The sequence below is a fragment of the Anguilla rostrata genome, chromosome 16, assembly GCF_018555375.3.
Source record: "Anguilla rostrata isolate EN2019 chromosome 16, ASM1855537v3, whole genome shotgun sequence".
NCBI classification, from domain to species: Eukaryota; Metazoa; Chordata; class Actinopteri; order Anguilliformes; family Anguillidae; genus Anguilla; species Anguilla rostrata.
The window spans coordinates 33,796,172-33,820,497 of record NC_057948.1 but is presented as its reverse complement, the minus strand read 5'-3'; the positions used below and the strand labels follow the sequence as shown (position 1 = coordinate 33,820,497).

At 48.5% G+C, this 24,326-nt stretch overlaps 2 protein-coding genes across 4 annotated transcripts in view; both read left to right on the top strand.

The window, feature by feature from the left end:
* chka (choline kinase alpha) overlaps nucleotides 1-24,326 on the top strand; it is a 258,102-nt gene that overhangs the window by 156,514 nt on the left and 77,262 nt on the right. The window lies entirely within an intron of this gene.
* The window catches only part of LOC135241630 (CD82 antigen-like), a 29,371-nt gene that overhangs the window by 1,313 nt on the left and 3,732 nt on the right, over nucleotides 1-24,326 (top strand). Inside the window, exons 1-8 of one of the 2 annotated variants that reach the window (XM_064312174.1) lie at nucleotides 500-631; nucleotides 7,750-7,822; nucleotides 10,119-10,191; nucleotides 16,843-16,967; nucleotides 18,682-18,756; nucleotides 20,357-20,455; nucleotides 23,173-23,343; nucleotides 23,484-23,567. In XM_064312174.1, the coding sequence (XP_064168244.1) occupies nucleotides 7,760-7,822; nucleotides 10,119-10,191; nucleotides 16,843-16,967; nucleotides 18,682-18,756; nucleotides 20,357-20,455; nucleotides 23,173-23,343; nucleotides 23,484-23,567 (690 nt within the window). In that variant the 5' untranslated portion in view covers nucleotides 500-631; nucleotides 7,750-7,759. Of the gene's footprint in view, nucleotides 1-499; nucleotides 632-7,749; nucleotides 7,823-10,118; nucleotides 10,192-16,842; nucleotides 16,968-18,681; nucleotides 18,757-20,356; nucleotides 20,456-23,172; nucleotides 23,344-23,483; nucleotides 23,568-24,326 lie in introns of those variants that run through there. The other variant, XM_064312173.1, reaches the window with a different exon arrangement.

The following is a 24,326-nucleotide window of genomic DNA, read 5'->3' as shown; positions in this document are numbered from 1 at the left end:
ATTACCTTGCGGGATGTTTTCTGAAGTTTCAGTCGTGCTGTTGAGTAGGGTAATCCAAAAGTCGTTTCGTGTGTCATCAGCAAACTGTTGTAAAACAATCATAGCGGTAATAATGCGTATAAAAGCACAACGGGGCCGCACCCAATAGAGACGCGATAGGTGAAATGAAACTACACGTGAGTTAGTTGGGAAATGACATTATTCTATACAGCATAAACAATCTATCCTAATCCCGTTTAACGCGGAATAGCGGCTGATGTAGGCTGCACTGAGTTCATCAGTGTCATTCGCTGTTTGGTGGATGTTGAGCGTACAATTAGTACTGCATTCGTCGATATTGTTATGATTTCTGGTCGCGGATGCGTTGCCATAGCAGGTACTTGGGCATAACACTGCGAAAGCTTTCGTGAAAATACCGAGTCCCCACCACTGCCGCGGGCACCTAAAATGACCCAATCATGCACATCCTGCACTGGGGGAAACTGAGTCACTCCACTGCGGGTTATTTCGCAGGCTCGCGGCACAGGAATCGTCATATTATTGACTGTAGCCTGTGAGGTTCTGGAATTTACCGGAGACCACAACTCGGCGGGCCTTCCCCGGTGACATCGCCGCTGATTCACGGTCTGGAGTGAGTCACTTTTCACGGACTCACGTGCGCAATGGTGGGAGTCGGGACAGGTGCAAACCTGGGCTAAATACAGTATCCTCCAAAATCATTGGAATCACGGTGGAGTGAAATGTGTTATTTATCCTTTATACTTAAGGCATGTGGATTTGAGATCAAAAGATGGATATGAGGCAACTTCAGAAAATCAGCTTTTAATTTTCACGATATTTAGATACGTATAGCCTATGTTTTTGTTTCATACAAAAACAGCTCTAGATGTATACATGGAAATACCATGAATTAAAAGCTGATTGTCTGAACTTTTGTCACATTCATCTTTAGATTTCTCATCCAAATGTATTGAGTGTATATGAAAAATAACACATTTCACACAACCGTTAACATGAAGGCATACTTTGACCCTTCAGGGGTCAGTACAATCACTTGATGAGCCTGTTGGCTGGCTGTTCGACAAGGTCAGGAACATCTATCTTCACTGACTTTGGGAACAAAAGTCGTCTTTGGGTCTAACGGCTTGCTGGACATTCTCATGGATCTGTAAGCTTTATTGTTTTTAGATATTACCTGCATATATAAAGATTAGACTCCGTTCATATAAGCTGTATTTGTCCTGGTCAGGTGTTTGTGTGCGTTATTGGGACTGGCGGCAGGACGAGTTTGGCGGCGCTATGTTTGTTTGCCGTAGTCCGTGTTGAACGTGGACGAGCGCCGGAGCCGTGCCGTGGTTTACCGCGCTCTCGTCATCGGTGTGCGTGGCTGCTAAGCGTGAATAGTGTGTCAGTGACTGGTGCGTTCATCCATTCCCCGGGATATTTTTGGGGAATCCCCTTTTTAAACTCTGTAAAAACGAAAAGAAGTAAGAAAAAAAAAAAAAAGTTTTTTAAAATTTTTTTTATTTAACCGAAAGACTAACCGTGAATGTGTTTCTCTCTGTTCTATGTGGCGAGGTTTAGAGGCGCGTTTTTACTGCCTTGGCTTGTTTTTGTCCGTACCTTTCTCATAGCGGTTTGTTAGCCCGGCGTTGGTAAACCCGGCGTCTACCACATACCCTCATTTTTATTTTTTCGCTGTTTTCCCCCTGGTTGGTTATAAACACGGTTGGCCAACATGTGGTTCTCGTTACACATTCCCCTGCACAGACAGCCTTTTGCTTAAATGGTTTCTCCATTCTCCCTCGTAAACAGACCTCTTGTTGTTGGCCTTGAGTCATTTCTGAACAGAGAAATCCTTCACGGGACTTCACGAGGAAATTTGGAGGGAAACTGGGGGGTTCCCAAAACAGCCAGATAAGAAGGATTTATTTGAAGGATTTCCTGTGCTAAGTTTCAATAATGTTGTGTTTGGAATTGTCCTCAGTGTTACAAGCAGAGACTCATTCTGTGATATGGGCAAACTGCATTTAGGACAGACTATGGACAAAAAAAAAAACATTTTCATACCGGTAAAATTCCTGATTGCTGATTACTGACTGTTGCAAAAGAAATGTCACCGACAAAATTCACAGGATCCCTGGGGTGTTTTCAGGCATTTGCAGCTCGTAGAGCAGTGGTAACCAACCCTGTTCCTGGAGATCCACCGTCCTGTAGGTTTTCACTCCAACCCTAACAAAGCTACACCTCACTCAATAGGTAGCAAAATCATGTTGAGCTGCTCATCAGTAGAGTCAGGTGTGCCAAATTAGGGTTGAAATGAAGACCTACAGGATGGTGGATCTCCTGAAACAGGGTTGTTTACCACTGATGTAGTGAGTTGAAGTATTTTAAATACATATTTGACCCTGATTTCAAACCACAAATATTACTTTGGTAGTATAACAAAGTATATCTGAATAGGGCCTAGGGCACAAGTCCCCCCCCAAAAAAAATTTCTGCAAGTGGTGAGATGGTCTTTGCTCAGATTGGCCTCAAACGTTTCGGCAATATGGAGGAGCCAACTCGCCATCTGCAGCATATGGACGGAACACATCGCGCTCTTGAAAAATTGATTCGAAGATAAAAAATTCAGGTCCTGCATGAGGCCGCCGTCTGGTTCGTTGTGCTAAAGTTCAGCTCGAGCGTCATCGGTGGCTGTGACTTTTTACGCGTGCTTTCCCCATCCACTCAAGAACGTTTAAGACCTGTGTTTTTTTTTATTTCTTTTTTTTGTTCCTTGTGATGGCGGCTTCGTCCTTCATGTCGGCAATACTGTGGCTCCTCTCTGTCGGAATGATAATCTGCGTGGCGAAAATGATTCTGGAATCATTTATATTTTTTTCTAAACATTGTTTCCGGAATGTTTGACGCGTCGAACGCTCACTTGCCGTGCGTCGAGGTTGAATTACCGTGTTTGAATTCTCACGGTGGCAGACGGGGAAGAGAAACTGTTATTTTAATCGAGGGGGGGGACAGAGAAACTGATGGGGGGGGGGGAGGCAGATAAACAGTTATTATAATCAGAGTGGATTATGCGTAGCCCTGAGCAGCACAGGCCGTGCTGTCCCAGACTAACAAACCCCCGGCAGGACAGATAAGCTCTGTAGCCATTTTTGTTTTGTTGGCATTGTGCTCTGGTCCGTACAGGACAGGGGCTCTATGAGGGACCAGGGAATTTAGCCCATTTTACAGTTTTAAATGTCCCTCATCTTTTTTGTACTGCAGGGAGGCCTGTCTTTCCACCATGTTTCCTGTTCGGCTTCCTGAAACTACATCTCCCATAATACACTTCTCTACCTATCACATCACAATATAAAAAAAAGAAAAACACGTGGTGCAGTTTGGGATGATGTAGCACTTGGGGGGGGGGGGGTTGGGGGCATCAGCACTGTCTGCATGGAAAGGGGGAGGGGGTGGGGGTGTTGATGAGCTCACACGCCTGTGCCTCGCTTGGGAAACCCCGCTTTTCCTGGGGTGACCCGTCGGCAGCCCCACTGGGAAAGAAGGGGTTTTGAAACGGAAATGGAGGCCATTTGCTTCCAACAAAGTGTCCAAAGAAGTTTCAAAAGTTTGTTTTACTCTTACTTTCTTTTTTTACTGTCTTGCTTGCTGCACTTCCCTGTCCTGAAAGGCTGGCCTATGTGCTGTTTCTCTCTCACGCTCTCTGTCCTGTCCCTAGCCTGAGGAAATGAAGCTTGGTTTCCCATCAGATTTTCAGGGTCGATCTTAACTTTAGCTGTGATCGTCAGGTTCTTGGGTTATTGGGTTCAGTGTGGAAGTGTGGGTTTAGAATAAGGGCTAGAGGACTCTGTTCCTGGGATGCTTGGTAGCATGTGTGAGTGTGAGTGTGAGAGTGAGTGTGAGTGTGTGTGAGAGTGAGTGTGAGTGTGTGTGAGAGTGTCTGTGTGAGTGCGTGTGAGTGTGTTGTGTCTGTGTGAGTGTGTTTTTGTGTGTTGGTGTGTCTGTGTGAGTGTGTTGTGTCTGTGTGAGTGTGTGTTGGTGTGTGTGCATGTGCGTGCGTGCATGCATGTGTGTGTCTGCTTGTGTGTGTGTGCGCATGTGTGTGTCTGCTTGTCTGTGTGTGTGTGTGTGTATTTGTGCATGCTGTGTTTTCTATTTACACCATCACTATCTGGCCTAGTTGTCTATCAGCAGTGCTGTTCTCTTGTGTATCTGACCACAGTTAAAAAAAAAAAAAAAATACCCCAAGGTTAGCCTACATGCAGGCTTCCGCTTCCGCTCACAGCCTTATCAGAGATGGCAGATAGAGTGGATGTGGATGAGTGCACTAATTCAGCAACTCAGAACAGAAGTTGGCAGGAGGTCCTGAGACAAACAGATAGGCCTTGTTATCTGACTGAGTTACCGAGCTGAGACTCTCACACACTTTCCTGGGCTGAATTAGCCAACTTGTCAGGGATTTTGTGGTGAAGTCTTCATAAGTGTCTGGGGGGGTTATTAAAAGATAATGTGGTCTAGCAATTAGCCAGCTTGTCAGGGTGGTTATTAAAAGGAGTAACTGTGTGTCTGTTAGCAGAATTAGAGAGCTTGTCAGGGTGGTTATTAAAAGGAGTAACTGTGTGTCTGTTAGCAGGATTAGCCAGCTTGTCAGGGTGGCTGTGGTAAAGTATACATGCGTGTCTGGGGGGGTTATTAAAAGGAGTAACTGTGTGTCTGTTAGCAGAATTAGCCAGCTTGTCAGGGTGGTTATTAAAAGGAGTAACTGTGTGTCTGTTAGCAGGATTAGCCAGCTTGTCAGGGTGGCTGTGGTAAAGTATACATGCGTGTCTGGGGGGGTTATTAAAAGGAGTAACTGTGTGTCTGTTAGCAGGAAGTGTGTGGACACACACACACGCACACACACACACACACACACACACAGAGTCACACACATACACACACACACATACGTGCACACACACAGACTCACGCACAGACTCACACACACACACAGACTCACACACGCGCGCACACACACAGACACGCACATACACAGACTCACACGTACGCACACACACACTCACAGACACACACAGACGCGCACACACACGCGCACACACACACACACTGATAAAGGGATGTTGAATGTAGGGAGAGTTGAAGGCCTTCAACAGTACAGTATCTACACGTTCAGTTATTTCACTTTTTTATTTCTGTCCCACAAAGATCAATTCAAAGCTTTCTGGAATAAAATTCTTGCATTCAGGCTTTTGAAGAAAGATATAAATTGTACCATTTTATTTGGAAGGTCTCAGTTTCCACCCACGTTTCCTTTCTTATTATAGATATATAATCATGTTCTATTATATTACCATTACTCCTTACCACTGCTCCTTCCTAAAGGCTTTTAATATGAAGGATAAAAATGTATATTTTTATTGATATAATTTATTGAAGCAGTGATAAATGTCCTGGTAAAATACTGCGCTTGGCCTGATTAGAGCCCTCTGTTTCACTGCGTATCTCACCCGGTTAATGGGGGCTGGCACAGTTTTGGAGCCCTGCCCTCCTGTGCCTGAGTGAGCTGGCAGATCCGTGCGTTCTCACCGCCAGCTGCTTCGGCCGTGGCACCGCAGAATCAATCACATCATCAATCTCAACATCAATCACAATCACAGATTCAGTCACAGAATCAATCACAACATCAATCTCAACATCAATCACAATCACAGAATCAATCACATCATCAATCTCAACATCAATCACAATCGCAGAATCAGTCACAGAATCAATCACATCAATCTCAACATCAATCACAATCACAGAATCAACCACAACATCAATCTAGACACCAATCACAGAATCAATCACATAATCAGTCTCAACATCAGTCACATAATGAATCACAATCACAACATCAATCACATCATCAATCACTATCACCAAATCAATCACATCATCAATCCCAACATCAATCACGTACATAATCAATCACATCATCAATCACAATCACATAATCAATCACATCATCAAGCACAACATCAATCACAATCACATAATCAATCACCGAATCAATCACAATCACCAAATCAATCACATCATCAATCACTATCACCAAATCAATCACAACATCAATCACAATCACCAAATCAATCACAGAATCAGTTACATCATCAATCACATCATCAAGCACATCATCACAACAGTGGCTCCAGTTTTTGCTGTTCACTGGGCCAGTGGTTATGGAGGCTGAAACTTGTGTTGGGGCAGGGTGTGCTGGGGTTGAGGGTTGGGGGTTTGGGTTTTTTTTGGTGGGGGAAATACCGTTGGCTGGACAGCTGTGGCCACACCTGCTGTGTTGCGTTCCTTTAGACATGGCTGTGTATGTCTGTGGGGTCCTTCGGGCTGTGGGGCTGTGGGGGTTTGAGGCTGTGGGGTTTGGGGTTTGAGGGGCTGTAGGCGGGAGTTGCTGAGGGGTGGTGTGTTTAGGCCTTGGGGCTGTAGGGCTGTGGAGTTTGGCGCGTAGCTGGTAGCCAGCTTCGCCTGCCAGAGAAGAGCGTTTGGTCTCTCTGTGTGTCAGACCCGCCAGCCTGATGGGAATTGAACTGTTTCAGCCTGCGGCGTAGAGCTGGTGAGCACCTGCGCTCTGGGCCTGCGGTCCTCGTGTGGTTTTGAGCGGACCGTGAACGCTGCTGTTATAAACGGCCTCGTTCAGCGCCGGGCCACGTGGTTTAAATTAGCAGCTCGGCGCCGCGCGTCAGTTAAGCGGATGTCGGGGCTGCGGGGGTGTGGTGTGGGCGTGGCTGTGGGCGTGGCGTGGGCGTGGCTGTGGGCGTGGTTTGGGCGCGGGTGTGGGCGCGGCTTTGGGCCTTGTGACTGCGCCATCTCCGCTGTGGCTCAGGCAGCTGTGGAGCTGGGTGGTGCGGTCGCTCTGCAGCTAGTGCAGGGCATCCTGTTTTTGACCGTGACCCCGTGTGTAGACGTCTCTCTCTCTCTCTCTCTCTCTCTCTCTCTCTCTCTGTCTCTCTATCTCTCTATCTCTCTCTCTCTCTCTCTCTCTCTCTCTCTGTCTCTCTATCTCTCTCTCTCTCTCTCTCTCTCCCTCTCTGTCTCTCTCTCCCTCTCTCTCTCTCTCTCTCCCTCTCTGTCTCTCTTCTCTCTCTCTCTCTCCCTCTCTCTGTCTCTCTCTCCCTCTCTCTATCTCTCTCTCTCAGAGCTGCAGATCTGCAGTGCTTCTGTCTCCCTGCTGCAGATCTGCAGTGCTTCTCTGGGTCTCCATGTTTCCTGCACTGCATCCTCAGTCCCTCCCATATCACCCTGGCTGGACAGGAAGAGCCGAATCTGGGCGGCTTTCAACCCGAAATGTGCTCATGGAGGCAAAAATAGAGCCTCGGCTGTCATTTTATTTATTTAAACAGGATGTCCCTTTGCGATTAAAAAAAAAAAAAAAAAATTGTGAATTTGCCAAGGTGGAGACAAAGTCTGGGGTGAAAATATGCGTAAGAGAAACAGAGGTTCTGCAGAAACGTGATCTGTCATGTTCCTCTCAGCATTTTTGTGCCTTCAGGAACAAAAAGCTCTTTTTATCACACCTGCTATTCTACCCGCTTGCCATCTTTTGATGGGTGTCTGCCCCCTCCCCCTTCCCCCAGGGGTAAAACTGTAGAAGAAGAGCGGAGCTGAAAGCAGTGATGTCATCTGCCAGCTGTTACTGGGTCTGTAGAAGGCTGAGATCCTCACTCCTGATTGGTTCTCTCTCTCCCACAGCACCGGAGCCATGGGGAAAGGCTGCATCACCGCCACCAAGTACTTCCTGTTCCTGTTCAACCTCCTCTTCTTCGTAAGTCCCTGCTGGTCACGTGATCGCATCGCGTTTGGGATGAGACCCGTCAACCCGCTGTTTTGTTTGGGATGAGACCCATCGACCCACTGGTGCAGTAAACCACACCACACTGTTCACTGGCCTTAGAATCAAATGCATCTGTAAATGGAGGCATTAAGTCATTTATAGAAAAGCCCACATAGACTGTTTCATTCATGAGCTGAATTTGAGTTCATTTTCTGAATCTTCTGAATCAATAATTATTTAATGTTACCAAACTGATGGTTCGCCAGAAACAAAAACAAATTATTTTTGAGTGACTTTATTTTGAAGAAGTCACTCAAAAATAATTAGTTCCGCTTTCTGGCAAACCATCAGCTTTGTTATATTAAATTATATTAAATTATTAAATTTAATGAAAGTTATTAAATGGCAAACAGGCCCAGGATGAGAGAGCCTCAGCTCCAGTAGGCGATCGCTACCTTACCAACCCCCCCCGGACCTCTACCCTACCCTGCCTCCGTCTGTATCTGAAGCGGCAGTAGGTGGCAGTTGACGGGCAAACATCGCTAAACGAAAACAGATCTTGTTTGGCTCGGGTATAAATATCCATATCAGATATCACATGAGTTCTTCCAAATAACAGAACATGTTACGGGAACTGAACTGGCTTGAGTTCTGAGTTGAGTAAACTTTGCCAGCAACTGCCACAGTTGATGCAGATGGGGTGGGGGGGCGGGGCGGGGGGCGGGTTACCAGTGTAGATCTTATCATTTGCGTTCAGCAGGCCTATGATATTTGAATACTTAAGCAAATTCTCAGATAATTTGAGTATGCAGTTATCTGAAAAAGCCTGAGGCACGCGCTCACTCACCTGCGGCATGCTGTCACTCCAGGCAGGGGATCACCGCCCAGGTGTGCAGTCCTCCTCGTAGGATGCAGGTACCATAGAGTCCACACGAGGTGGTCTGCGTGCCGCTCCTGTTCTCTCGTGTAAAATATCTCATTTGTGCGCAAACAGGACACGTCTCTCCACAGAGTCGTTTAGGACAGTGGTTCTCAAACTCGGTCCTGGGGGACCCCTGTGTATGCTGGTTTTCATTCCAACCTCAACAGCAGTCCCAGAATTTTAACAAGCTGTTAATTTTTCTTATTTAGGTGCTTTTCATGTTTTAGAGCTGGGGTCCCCAGTCTTATCCAGACTTATCCTCACAGACTAGTGCTAGTTCCTGTTGTTTTTAATTTAAACAAAAACATTTCAGTTCCACTTTTAAAATGCACTTTGTGCTGCTGTCTGTAGGCTACTTTTCTAGAAGGGCTAGTGCTGATCTGGGTTCAGTTTGGTCTTTAAGCTCACAGGGAACCCATCCCACCCATTGCACAACCTTCTCCCATCCAGCGTGAAGTCCATAATAAAATAAATGCACTCATCTAAAGCCGACCTAATAAGTGTGTTTTCCGCTGTGTTTAAAACTCAATGGCCGATGTGTTGTGCAGAGGTTAGAGTTGTGTTGTGCAGAGGTTAGAGCTGTGTTGTGCAGAGGTTAGAGTTGTGTTGTGCAGAGGTTAGAGCTGTGTTGTGCAGAGGTTAGAGGTGTGTTGTGCAGAGGTTAGAGCTGTGTTGTGCAGAGGTTAGAGCTGTGTTGTGCAGAAGTTAGAGCGTGTTGGACAGGGTTAGAACTGTGTTGTGGAGGTTAGAGCTGGTTTTGCGAGGCTACAGTGTGTTTGGATGTTAATTTTTTTTCTAGTTAGAGCTTTTTGTGCAGAGTTAGCATTTTGGCAGATTAAGAGCTGTTTTGCAGAGGTTAAGGTGTGTTGGCAAGATTTAAGCTTGTATTGCAGTTAGAGGTGTTTGCAGAGAGAGCTGTGTTGTGCAGAGTAGAGCTGTGTTGTGCAGAGGTTAGAGCTGTGTTGTGCAGAGGTTAGAGTTGTGTTGTGCAGAGGTTAGAGCTGTGTTGTGCAGAGGTTAGAGCTGTGTTGTGCAGAGGTTAGAGCTGTGTTGTGCAGAGGTTAGAGTTGTGTTGTGCAGAGGTTAGAGTTGTGTTGTGCAGAGGTTAGAGGTGTGTTGTGCAGAGGTTAGAGTTGTGTTGTGCAGAGGTTAGAGGTGTGTTGTGCAGAGGTTAGAGTTGTGTTGTGCAGAGGTTAGAGTTGTGTTGTGCAGAGGTTAGAGGTGTGTTGTGCAGAGGTTAGAGCTGTGTTGTGAAGAGGTTGGAGGTGTTTTGTTAAAGGTTAAAGGTCACGCAGGCTGTCCCCTGCTGTCTCATTGGCCGTTCACATTTCTGTTTTTTTTTATTTTATTTTTTTCCCCTCCCAGATTTTCGGAGCTCTGATTTTGGGTTTCGGGCTGTGGGTTCTCCTGGACAATCAGAGCTTCATCGCCGTCCTGCGTAAGTACCTCCTTCGCCCCGCGGTTCGGTCACTTGGCGGTTGGCGGGACGGCCCGTGGCATTCCCAGGGCCGCCCGCTGCCACGGTAACATCTGGGCCCCATGAAGGAGGACTCCGCGGAGGAAGCTGGAAGGGAGCGCGGAAAGTTTGAAGTTTTAATCGAAACCCTGCCGCCGCTGAGCCTAACAAATCTGCCCTGTTCCAAACCCCGAGATCGACTCGGAATAAAATAAAAGCCAGAGCAATTAAACAAACCCAGCTGCAGAATATCCAAAACACATGAGCTTCAAATGGGCTCTATCGGAAATAGTTTTAACCGGCAGTCAGAGGGGGAGAGGATGTTGTGAATTTTCTCTCCGGTCGATCAGTGATGTGGAAGACCTCACGCTCTCGTTCCGCTCAGCGGGGTCACAGCGTGGGTTCGATTGGGAGGAGTTTGGCTGCTTGACGTTCTCCGGCGGTTGGTGAAGTTTCTGTAACCCAGACGGCTGCAGGAAATGCCGCAGCTCCGCGTCTTCCTGTGCTTCTGTGATCCTTATGCCCCAAATCTACTGCCCCAGAACTACTGCTGCCCCAAATCTACTGCCCCAGAACTACTGCTGCCCCAAATCTACTGCCCCAGAACTACTGCTGCCCCAAATCTACTGCCCCAGAACTACTGCTGCCCCAAATCTACTGCCCCAGAACTACTGCTGCCCCAAATCTACTGCCCCAGAACTACTGCTGCCCCAAATCTACTGCCCCAGAACTACTGCTGCCCCAAATCTACTGCCCCAGAACTACTGCTGCCCCAAATCTACTGCCCCAGAACTACTGCTGCCCCAAATCTACTGCCCCAGAACTACTGCTGCCCCAAATCTACTGCCCCAGAACTACTGCTGCCCCAAATCTACTGCCCCAGAACTACTGCTGCCCCAAATCTACTGCCCCAGAACTACTGCTGCCCCAAATCTACTGCCCCAGAACTACTGCTGCCCCAAATCTACTGCCCCAGAACTACTGCTGCCCCAAATCTACTGCCCCAGAACTACTGCTGTCCCAAATCTACTGCCCAAACTACTGCGTCCCCAAATCTCACTGCCCCAGAACCCTACTGCTGCCCCAAATCTACTGCCCCAGAACTACTGCTGCCCCAAATCTATTGCCCAGAACTACTGCTGCCCAAATCTACTGCCCAGAACTACTGCTGCCCCAAATCTACTACCCAGAATACTGTGCCCCAATCTCTGCCCCAGAACTACTGTGCCCCAAATCCACTGCCCCAGAACTACTGCTGCCCCAAATCTACTGCCCCAGATTACTGCTGCCCTAAATCTACTGCCCCAGACTTACTGCTGCCCCAAATCTACTGCCCCAGAACTACTGCTGCCCCAAATCTACTGCCCCAGAACTACTGCTGCCCCAAATCTACTGCCCCAGAACTACTGCTGCCCCAAATCTACTGCCCCAGGACTACTGCTGCCCCAAATCTACTGCCCCAGAACTACTGCTGCCCCAAATCTACTGCCCCAGAACTACTGCTGCCCCAAATCTACTGCCCCAGAACTACTGCTGCCCCAAATCTACTGCCCCAGGATTACTGCTGCCCTAAATCTACTGCCCCAGACTTACTGCTGCCCCAAATCTACTGCCCCAGAACTACTGCTGCCCCAAATCTACTGCCCCAGAACTACTGCTGCCCCAAATCTACTGCCCCAGAACTACTGCTGCCCAAAATCTACTGCCCCAGGACTACTGCTGCCCCAAATCTACTGCCCCAGAACTACTTCTGCCCCAAATCTACTGCCGTTAGACCCACACATGCACACGCACACGCACGCGCACACACACACACACATGCACAAACACAAACACAGTCAAGCTGCAACCCATCCTCAATAATTCTGTGGTAGTCATGGTATCGCAGTATGACAGTGCGCAACATAGTTTCACTGCGATGAATCTATAGAATTAATCAGTATTAGCACGTAAATACCTTCGCCTTTGAAGTCAGGTGCCCCAACGTTTCCTGATTATTAAGCTATTTAAGGATTTCTCCATTTTCACAGCAGCCTGCATTCAGAAATACTGACACCAAATTTATGAGTTTTTGAATCAATCTGGCAGAAGCCTTTGTTTATCAAACATATTATCATAATTACATTTTTATTGACCGTGTTTCCACAAAATATTCTGGCACGCATTTGTGCAATCGGGCAAACATCTGATAAAACTGTGATAAGATTTTTTTGGGCATATTCCCCACCCCTGTCCTGCCCGTAGCCATTCAGAGCACAACCCCCCCCCCCCCCCCTCGCTCCTGCCCGTAGCCATTCAGCAGAAAGCCGACACGCCCCTTGTGCCATCCGTTAGCTTTTTCGTTGCTCATCGCAGGTGCCGCCTTAGCACACTGGCTGTTTTCGTAGCTCGCTGATCCGCAGGGCCGCCGCTTGCTCGCGCTTGCGTGTAGCGGACACAAACCGTTAGCGTGAGCAACACCGAAAACACCGTAGCGAGGGCAAACAAAAAGCGAAGAAGAATGGGGCTATGAAGAAGAAACCAAGTTCTGATGAACCGTTATTCTGCCTGGATCATCATTAATGGTTTCAGTGTGTGGAGGGGAGGGAGGGAGGGTGGTAGAGAGGGAGAGGGGGAGAGAGAGAGAGAGAGCGGGAAAGAGAGAGAAGGAGGGAGGGCGAGAGAGCGGGAGAGAGAGAGAAGGAGGGAGGGCGAGAGAGAGCGGGAGAGAGAGAGGGAGGGAGAGAGAGAGAGACAGACAGGGCGGGAAAGAAAGAGAGAGGGAGAGAGAGAGAGACAGACAGGGCGGGAAAGAAAGAGAGAGAGAGAGATGTAACTGATTTACCACACGACAGCTGAAGCCAGTGGCTGTCCTCTTCGAACTGCTGTGTGAATACTTCTTTTGAGGTCATTTTATTTGGCTTCAGAAAACACAAAGCGGTATTTTTTTTCCCTTCTTGGTCTTGGGTAGTGTTTCAAAACCGTACCAAACGAGCTTTTTAAGGCCGATCCTCTGAGGTTATAAACTTTATACCAGAACTACAGTACATCCGTAAAAATGTAATGTAGTTTCTGTGGAGTTCACAGTCCAGCCAGTCTGTCTGGAGGACATTTCTACATTTAGGTTTTTCAAATTGTTCACATTTTATGGAGATTCTCTACTGTGTAGCCTGTAATTTTTTTGTGTGTGTGTGTGTGTGTGTGTGTGTGTGTGTGTGTGTGTGTGTGTGTGTGTCATGTGTGATGTGTTCAATGTTCATTGTTTGTATTTTTGTGGGTTTATCATTTTTTGATGCGTTTTTAACGCAGTGAAGAGATTATGCTGGCGGTGTGAGCGACCCGAAGGTGAACAGCTGGAGTGCGGTTGGAGTATCAGGAACGCGTTTTTTGGGGGCTGACTCTGCGTGAGGTTTTCGCGGTTCCCCCACGGTTGTTTTTTCGCTCGGGGACGTGGGCGCGGTGTAGCGGGCGGGGCAGCGGTCCGGTCACAGGTCCCAGCTGTTCATCCGGACCCCCCCCCCTCCCAGACCCCCCCCCCAGCCCCCCGCCCCGCGGTTTCCCGGAATCCCGCCGCTCTCCCGTTTCGCCGCTGCTCTCTCATTCTTCCCGGCAGCGGCGGGGGGCATTCCAGAGCGCGGTGGTTCCCAAGGGGAACGCCGAAATCCCCTCTTCTACTGGGGCGTGGCGGTGCTTACCCTGCCTATCCCACTGCAGGAGGGCCTCCTCCTCTTCCTCCTCCTCCTCCTCCTGCTTGTCCCCCTCCTTCTGAAGTTTGCTACAGAAAGCATCATTCATGCAGAAACTCTGTGGTTTTTCAGTCCCCCCCCCTCCGCCCCACACACACACACACACACACACACACATACAACACCCCCGGTTTCCTCAGTGCAGGCTATTATTATATATATATATATCTGTATCTACAGCTGCAGGCCTTTTCAGAAGATCTGGACAATGAATGAATGGAGATATTTGTTTTGTTTTAAAATCCCTGACCCCAGACCCCCAGCCCTACCCTGCTTCTAACTTCCTGTTCTTCCCTCCCCACTGGACACCCATCTGTGTAGCGAGCATTTCCAACGACCTCTTTGGTTTGAAACTTTGGTTTTAAATACTCGGTTTGTCTCACTTGGCCCGACGTTCTTTTCAGCCGTTATTTTATCTCTCCCGCTGTCCCTGCGGTTGAAAACAAGTTCACTTCGGGAACGTGCGAAAACATGCCCCTGTCAGCCTATAAACGCAGACCTCTCGTGCGAGCCCGTATAAAGGGGGGTGGGGATGAAAGACGGGAACGGGGAGCCGCGATTGGCTCCCCCGTCGAACCCCAGCGGAACGCAGGCATCTGCGGAATCTCGAGCGGGCGATACAGTAGAACTCTCGGCGGGCGTTGCCACGGGAACGTAACCAGGTTCCACCGCCAAGGCGCGAGCTGCACTCGAGCCAATCGAAACAGGATCGCGGCTCCAGGGCCGGGGGCAGAGTCTCCGCTCAATGCAGCTGGAGCACGACTAGCGTTCGTACAAAATGAGCACTGGTACCTTATCAGACCTGTGTTTTGTAGTTGTTCCGGTGACCTTCGGTGTGAACTTTTTGTACGTCGTTTTGGATAAAAGCGTCTGCCAAATAAAATGTAATGTAATGTGAGGACATGTCAGGTTTCCTGAGGAGATGGAAAAGGAAACACATGTTTTGTCATGTGAGGTGTGTGGCGTTCTGTGGGGAACCCAAACAGACAACCAGTCATAACCGCTTTGATATTAAATGTGTTAAGAGGGAGTTCAGGTAATTCATGTTTTATGACTTATTTTAAGACGTAATTCATTACCTGGCGGATGCTTCAGAGTAAGTTGCAAAACAAACATGACTCGGTACATTAAACACTTATTACAGTTGCAACCAGATCAACAGCCATAATTACAGTAAGTACATATAAAGCTAAAAAAACAGCCCTAATGATACAGTAACTACATTCTGCCGGATAATTATCCTACAAAATGGATGTTGTGCCCGTGAGGGCTGAGAGACTGTAAAACAATGTTTAATTCACAAAACTGAAAAACAATCATCAATACAAGCTTTCGTCATGCCACCATTTAGCCACTTAGCCGTTGCTCATACGAAGCGCTAACAAAAACATTTGGCAAAGGCCAATAAAATATCGCAGGCATTTAGGAAGACCCTCTTATCCAGAGCGACTTTTACATAGCATTTGCGTCACATCCGTTTATACAGCTGGATATACACTGAAGCGATGCAGGTCACAGTAAGTAACTTGGCTCAAGGCTACAACGGCAGTGTCCTTCCCAGGAATCAAACCCGTGACCTTTAGGTTACAAGACCAGCTCCTTACCCATTATACTGCACTGCCACCCACGTGTAGAGTTTCCCAACCGATCGTGTCAGCATGCAGACCTACAAGGTATTGGGACATGTCCAGAGAGAGTTACAGCAGTGGATATCGTGCTATTAATAGCATGATAAATGTGAGGGTATAGTGTTTAGTGTGGCATCATTAGTCTAGAGGGTCTCGATTCTGAGTAAATGGCTATAGTTTAGCATATATATATATATATATATATATATATATATATATATATATATATAGCAGTTATACATGTATATACCAGGAGCGTTAAACAGGCTGTTTCACTGTGTATAACAGGGGCGTTAAACAGGCTATTTCACTGTGTATAACAGGAGCGTTAAACAGGCTATTTCACTGTGTATAACAGGGGCGTTAAACAGGCTATTTCACTGTGTATAACAGGGGCGTTAAACAGGCTGTTTCACTGTGTATAACAGGAGCGGTGACGCTCGGACTGTCGCAGTGGCACAAAGGTGATGCAAATTGTTAAATGGAAGTGCTTGTTGAGACATAGCATGCTTCCTTCCTGTCTGCGTCTCTTCGTGCTTCCCTAGTCAAGCATGCTCGCACGACAGCAGTGCGCTCGGCGCTAGCAGAAGTGCGTCGTCTGCTCTGCAGAAATTAAAAATTACTCTGCAGAAGTTAAAAATGAAAACGCGGGGTGTAAATTTGTCGTCGATGAAGAGCCACGAGACATTTGTGCAATGAACGCTCCAAAGTTAGACTCCTGATACCTGTGTGAGCAAGAGTGCATGTATGTGTGTGTCTGCGTGTGTTTGTGTGTGTGTGTGTGTTTGTCTGTGTCTGTCTGTCTGTGTGTGTCCGTGTATGTTTGTCTCCTTACACCTACATTATGTATAAATGTATCTACTGAGATGAAGGGCAGAAAGAGATTTTTTTCAGAGGACGGAATGTTTGGATCTGCCCCTGACACACACAAACTCTCTCACACACGCGCACACAAACACACGCACGTACACATGCACATGCACGCACACACACACACACACACACACACACTTACCAGGGAGGCCCTGTCCAGGCCATCTCCAGAGTGCCATTCCCAGTTTGGCACAGGCTGATTCTGTCCGATCCAGCCCTGGAGCAGTGTTCAACACGCGAGGCGCCATTGAGACGTGTTTTTACGTTTCTGTGTGTTTTTACGCGTTTATGTTACTGACCCCCCTGGCTGGCCACGTCAGCGTTTCTCAGTGACCGCTTCCTGTTCGTGTGGGGCGTCTGTGTGACCCCCCCCCCCTTCCTGTGTGTGTGTTCTGTGTTTGTCACAGAGGAGTCTTCCTACACGCTGAAGGTGGGGTCGTACATCCTGATCGCCGTGGGCTCCATGACCATGCTCATGGGCTTCCTGGGCTGCGTCGGCGCCGTCTACGAGATCCGCTGCCTGCTAGGCCTGGTGAGTCCGGGGGCCTCGTCCGGGGGGCTCATCTGGGGGCCTCGTCCAGGGGGCTCATCTGGGGGCCTCGTCCAGGGGACCTTGTCCAAGGGGCCTCGTCTGGGGGCCTCGTCCCCGTGTCTGTGGTGTCTGACAGGCCTGGGTCTGTTAGCGGTAGTCCTGGTCCAGGTTCCTAAAACAAGGGGTTTCATTTTCCATGGAAAATGTAGAAATATGAAAACTAATTTTGACCCTTTGTTCCCAAACCGCTGGAGAGGAAAACCCCTGATAATTTTCAGTCTCTGAGTCCCGCCTCTGACTGTAATAATGATAGATTATGTTTATAAACCCCTTTTCATTTCCCCAAAGACAGTGAAGGGTTGTTGGTAAATCCCAAATTCTCCAAGGGGGGTTGGGGGTTGGGGGTTGGGGGGGGGGGTAAAAGAATGTCTGTACTGAGAGGCAGACTGGACGGTTCCTGACAGGACACAGGGGGGCTGTTTATTCTCAGCTGGATTTGGCTACAAGATGGGGACCACAGAATTTTGGCTGAAAAATCGTGCAGTGTTCTGCGTTTACACAAACTGGGCCAGTGGGGTGAGGTGGTTCCCTCTGTCCCGATTGGACGCAGAGGATGGGCCCGAATTCCGTTGTGAAGGAGATGCCTCCAGGCTCAGTCGGACACTGAGGCACTGCTTCGCTCCATAGTAAAATACATCCATCCATCCATCCGTCCATCCATCCGTCCATCCATTTTCTTAAATCGCTCATTCCTGGTCAGGGTCATGGGGGGGGGGGTACTGAAGCCTATCCCAGCACGCAGTGAGCAAGCGGCAGGAATACATCATTGGCTGGTCGCCAGTCCATTGGGCAACATAAGTAGAAAAGACATGTTCATCAGTTCATGTAAGATTGCTTTGGTTGAGTGGCATGCGTCATCCTTGTCAGGACTGGTCCGATGGGGTAACTGACGGAGGGGGTGTGTCTGGTGTATAATTGGGGAACTTGTTCAGGGGTTACTGGATGAAATGTCAGTGAGACAGTCAAGTTGTGTCATATCCTGTCGTGTGAATGGCCCCCCCCCCCCCCCCAGTACAGAGAGTTCTATTCATTATCATGGACAATGAGGAAACACTGGGTAACCTGCATGAAATAAGTTGTCATTATCTTCTTCTGGCATTTCATGTGGAGACGGGGAATCCACAGTAGTGTGGCGTAGTTTACTGTGAACTAAGAGTGAAAATGAAAGTGAAGGTGAGATAACAGTGTGTACACAGGTGGGTGTTGTGGTGTGGTGTGGTCGCTGTGGAGACGCAGCGGGTGGTAATGGTTTGTAGTGGAGAAAGTTTTATTTTCGATTCTTCAGACACAGCAGCTCCTGCTGCCCTTCTGTCCTCCCTGCCTCCCGGAGGTTCTCATTCTTCTTTACCAGAGGAAGGTCTGCCCGGTAACAGGGAGTTCTGGTGCTGTATTGCCGTTTCCATGGTTGTTGTGCTTGGTCAGACCCATTTGTGAATGTTCAGAAGATTAATTAAGTTGAATCGTTTCAGCTTAGATTGTTGGAAGGCAGAGGTTTCATTGTTAACCAGGTGGAGATGGCTGTCTGGGGCCTCTCGAAATTCTGTGATGTCATTAGCGAGAGACGGCCTGTCAGGAATCTGTGATGTCATAAGCGAGGAAGACAGGCTTAATGACGTAAGCGGCTGACCTATCCCATGATCCTCTCTTTTCGCAGTACTTCATCTGCCTCCTGCTGATCCTCGTCTCCCAGGTGACGGCCGCCGCGCTCATCTACTTCCAGAAGGACCTGGTGAGTGACCCCCCCTGCCCCCCCCCCAACTCCTTCCTCGAGGGTGTGGAAATCACTGTGTGTGAAGCATCTGGAGTGGAATGCAAGGAAAAGGGGTCTTGGGCGGGGTCCTAGACCCTGTTTATTTTCCCTGGGGGTGGGGGGTGAGGGGGGGGGCCTCGCTGTCTGCGGTGGGCCCTGCTGCGTCACCTGTGAGGGGCGAGAGTGACGTGACTCTCCTCGGGGCGTCATGGGTTCGTGCCACGACTCTAAACAGAGTCCATACGCTTCACTGGGCCTGGGACTGGGTCAGGTTACACCTGCTATACCACCCCCTCCACCCCCAACCCCCTTCACCCCCAACACCCCCCCCCCCCGCCAAGCACAGGTTCTGTCTTCTGCTCTCAGCCAGTCATGACCACTGGTGCCCCTGCCATTAGCCAATCACCTGCACCTATGCCCCTGCATTAGCCAATCACCTGCACCTATGCCCCTGCATTAGCCAATCACCTGCACCTATGCCCCTGCATTAGCCAATCACCTGCACCTATGCCCCTGCATCAGCCAATCACCTGCACCTATGCCCCTGCATTAGCCAATCACCTGCACCTATGCCCCTGCATTAGCCAATCACCTGCACCTATGCCCCTGCATTAGCCAATCACCTGCACCTATGCCCCTGCATCAGCCAATCACCTGCACCTATGCCCCTGCATTAGCCAATCACCTGCACCTATGCCCCTGCATCAACCAATCACCTCATTGCCAGCTGGCTCCTCAGGGGAAGTCTCCGGTCCAGCTGCCGGCTTTAATTTTATTTCATTTCCTGCTGCCGTGGGGTGAAAAAACAGAAGAGCTAACCGCACTCGTCAAAAAAATCTCATTCGCCGAATCGGCATCACTTCATCTCACTTCCCCAACTGACGAAATAGGCGCAAAGCCAAAACTGCCGCGGTGCGCGAAAACACACGTTTTTAAAAATAACAGCGCCCCGCCGTCCTCCTCTGACCTCTGACAGCACTGGAGGGTACAAGTCGCGAACGCTCTAGGGGAGAGGTTCACTTTGGCAAGCAGGACACGATGTTCTCCTGAACTGCATTCAGTCGAAGGCGATTTCTTCTGATTGGCTAACTGAGAGCTGTATGCCAGGGTTTAGATTGCATTTCCTCCGATTGGCTGATTTCAGAACTGGATGCCCGGTTTAAAATTGCGTTTCCTCTGATTGGCTGATTTCAGAACTGGATGCCCGGTTTTAAATTGCGTTTCCTCTGATTGGCTGATTTCAGAACTGAATGCCCGGTTTTAAATTACGTTTCCTCTGATTGGCTGATTTGAGTGCTGTATGCCTGGTTTTTAATGGCGTTTATTGGGTTGTGAAACGTGGCTAAATGTGAAGTACAGTCTGAGGAGTCGGTCCGCCCACACGCTCTGCCTCCCACTCAACCCAGCGGATTTGTGTGTAACCAACGGAAACCGGAGCAGGATTCAGTGATTTAAAAGATGACTGTTTTTGTTCATGTAACTGTGGATTTATTTATCACCGATATTATAGAGATTTATTGCATATAGATTTATTTTTATGGTATTTTTTTTTACAATATTTTATTATTGTTTTTTTCAGCTGAAGAATGAGATGGCGGGCATCGTGAACAAGATCATCGTGGAGTACAGCGGGGGGAACACGACCAGGGAGCTGGCCTGGGACTACATCCAGAGAACGGTGCGCCACTCCGCCTACGCAACCTGTTACACAGCATTTACATTTGCATCCATTTACACAGCTGGATATACACTGACGCAATGCAGGTTAAGTAGCTTGCTCTCAAGGGCACAACGGCAGTGTCCTGCCCGGGAATTGAACCTGTGACCTTCAGGGTACAAGACCAGTTCCTTACCCACTATGCTACACTGCCGCCCAATAGCACACGCTGCCAGGACAGGAGGCATACCGCCAGGCCGTTTAACAGAAGACTACCCCCCCCCCCCCCGAGTCTGAACTCACAGCAGTGTCTTTATTTGTATTTAATCCCGTAATGACGTACTCGGGCTCTGTAGCAGGGTAGAATGCCCAGACACGCGTGTTGGTGCATGCCAACCCGTGACAGCCGAGCCGTGCCCTGGCTCTGGCGTTAGGGTGCAGGTCCTGACATGGCCGACCACAGGGAGGGGAGAGGCTTCAGTCCCTGGGAACACTGCCGTTTCGCACCGAGTATTACCTGCTCTCCTCTATCCATCTCTATCTGTCTGTCTATCTATCTATCTATCTATCTATCTATCTATCCACCTCCCCTCCCTCATTCCCTTCACTATAATAACAACGACAGTAATAACCACAACTACAACAACAACTGCAACAATGAACAACAACTACAACAATAATAACAACATCTACAATGGCAGTAACATCAACTACAACAATAACTACTGCAACAGTAAGAACTATTACAGCTACTACAACAATGACTATTACAACTACAATAATAACTACAGCAGCAATAATTACAACAACAATGACAACTAGAACAATAACAATTATATGAACAATTATAATAATGATAAATAGTACAACAGTACTGACAACGACCGCAATAATAATAATAATGATGGATAGTTGTAAGCGTCGTTTTGTTCTGATGTCATCACTAACGTACGTATTTTTGTGTTGAAAGCGAGAGTGCGAAAATGACCTGTTATGACAGCTTCCTTCGCAGGGTCACGGGGTCGTTCTGTAGGTGTAGAAAGAAGCCGGTTGAGTCAGTTTCCTGTGTTAGCGTGTGAGATGCGGTGTAAGAGCTCGGGAGTAATGGGGTGGGCGGAGTCAAACCCGCGGCGTTGCCAGGTGTGAGAGACGTGACCTCGCAACAGAAAACCCAGCTGATGCTCTTCATTTCAGTAGCATTCACATTTCAGTCACATCTGGGATTTCTGCTGAAGGGAGCCTGACAGTGAACACACACACACACACACATGCACACAAACACACACATACACGCGGACACACACAAACACACACTCTCACATATATACACACACACTCACACACACACACACACTCACTCACACACACACACACTCATACACACACACTCACACACACACACACACACACACACTCACACACACACACACACACACACAAACAAACACACACACATGCGCATACACAAAGACACGCGCACACTCACAGACTCACACATTCACACATGCATGCATGCAAGCACGGACTCAGTGAAAGATCACTTTTCACATTCGCTGAGCTGTGACATTTCCACTGGTTGTGTTTCTGAGTTAATGTGTGTTTTTTCTGTCTAAACTTCCTCTCTCCCTCTATCCTTCCTCTTCCACTGTCTGGTTCTTGACCTCTCTCCCCCTCCCTCCCTCCCTCTCTCTCTCTCCCCCTCTCTCCCTCTTCCTCTGTCCCTCTCCCACACTCCCTCTCTCCCCCTCCCTCCCTCCCTCACCCCCTCTCTCTCTCTCCCTCTTCCTCTGTCTCTCTCCCTCACTCTCTCTTGCCACCTCCCCCCACCACTTCTCTTTCTCACTTCCGCTCACTCTTTCTTTTTCTCGTTTTCTCTTTCTTGTCTTTTTTTCTTGTCCTTTTTTCTTGTTCCCTCCTTCTGCCCCCTTCATAGCCATATGGTGCTTTCCTTCCCTCCCTGTCTCTCTCTCCCCTCCCTCCCACTCTTCCTCTGTCTCACTCCCTCTTTCCCCTCTTTGCAACTCTTTCTCGGGCTCCCTCCCTCTCTTTCTTGCTCTTTCTGTCTCTCTTTCCCCCCTTCCTCTCATATTGTCTTGTTTTATCTGAGGGCATGTGATATCTGATATGTGATGTGTAGTATGTGATATGTGGTGTGTGGTAAATGATATGTAGTGTGTGGTATGTAGTATGCGATGTGTGGTATGTAGTGTGTAGTATGTGGTATGTAGTGTGTAATGTGTGTGTGGTGTGTGATAAATGATATGTAGTATGTAGTATGTGGTATGTAGTGTGTAATGTGTGTGTGGTATGTGATAAATGATATGTAGTATGTAGTATGTGGTACTGTATGTAGTGTGTAGTATGTGGTATGTAGTGTGTAATGTGTGTGTGTGGTATGTGATAAATGATATGTAGTATGTGGTACTGTATGTAGTGTGTAGTATGTGGTATGTAGTGTGTAATGTGTGTGTGGTATGTGATACGTGATATGTAGTGTGTAGTATGTGGTATGTAGTGTGTAATGTGTGTGTGGTATGTGATAAATTATATGTAGTATGTGGTACTGTATGTAGTGTGTAGTATGTGGTATGTAGTGTGTAATGTGTGTGTGTGGTATGTGATAAATGATATGTAGTATGTAGTATGTGTTACTGTATGTAGTGTGTAGTATGTGGTATGTAGTGTGATGTGAGGTATGTGATGGGATATGTGGTGTCTCTCTCTCTCTCTCTAATCAGGTCAACTGCTGTGGGTGGATTGACTCGGGTAACTGGACTGAGAACACCCGGATTAACAGCTCCATGACCCTGTACCCCTGCTCCTGTCGAAACGCGTCCCTCGCTGCAAACACCTCCCAGGAGAGCGGGTTCTGCACCGCCCTGTCCCTCCCATGGCCCGTCTACGCCTCGGTACCGTCCCGCATCCTCGCCCCCCCCGATCCTCACCTCGAACGTTTCTCTGTGCCTGTGTTCTGGCTTTGGGGATTCACCTCTCTGGCCCCACCCCCCTCCCCTAATTAACCCCCCCCCCCCTCCTCTCACTTCCACAGGGCTGCATGGTGAAAGTGGAAAACTGGATCCTCAGCAACTCAGGAGTCATCCTGGGAATCTCCATCGGAGTGGCCGTCATTGAGGTATTCCCGCTAACGTGCTACGAGCCCGAGTTTTTGGGAGCCCCCCTCCGCCCCCCCCCCCCCCACTGCTACATAAATCCTAGACGGCCCCACATGCTGTGCCCATCCCCCCCCTGCACTGGGACTTCTCTGAGCTCTCATCTCCATTTTGTGTCCCCCCTCTACGGAAAGGCAGAGGCTAATATTTAGGCCATGACTTTCTGGTTTTTTTGCTGTTTTTAAACTCTTCTCTATGTGGTGTGTGGTAAATATGTTCAGTAACGCTGTGAGAATGTCCCAGGGGCTGTGTGCTAACGAGCGCTAGCCCGGCTGTGCGCTAACGAGCGATAGCTCGGCTGTGCGCTAATGAGCGATAGCTCGGCTGTGCGCTAACGAGCGCTAGCTTGGCTGTGCGCTAACGAGCGCTAGCCTGGCTGTGCGCTAACGAGCGCTAGCTTGGCTGTGCGCTAACGAGCGCTAGCCTGGCTGTGCGCTAACGAGCGCTAGCTCGGCTGTGCGCTAACGAGCGCTAGCTCGGCTGTGTGCTAACGAACGCTAGCTCGGCTGTGTGCTAACAAGTGCTAGCCCGGCTGTGCGCTACGGTGTGATGACGGGCGGTTTAAAGCGGGAAAGAGCACAGTTGTCAGCATCATAGAAAAAAATTAACTGTTCTCTGTTTTTACCATTTCTGTGTCGTGACTCATGAATGAAGTTTGCGTCATCCTTTCTGTCAGTGTTTCTTTCTGTGGGCAGAAAAGTTTAATCATCAAAACACCATGT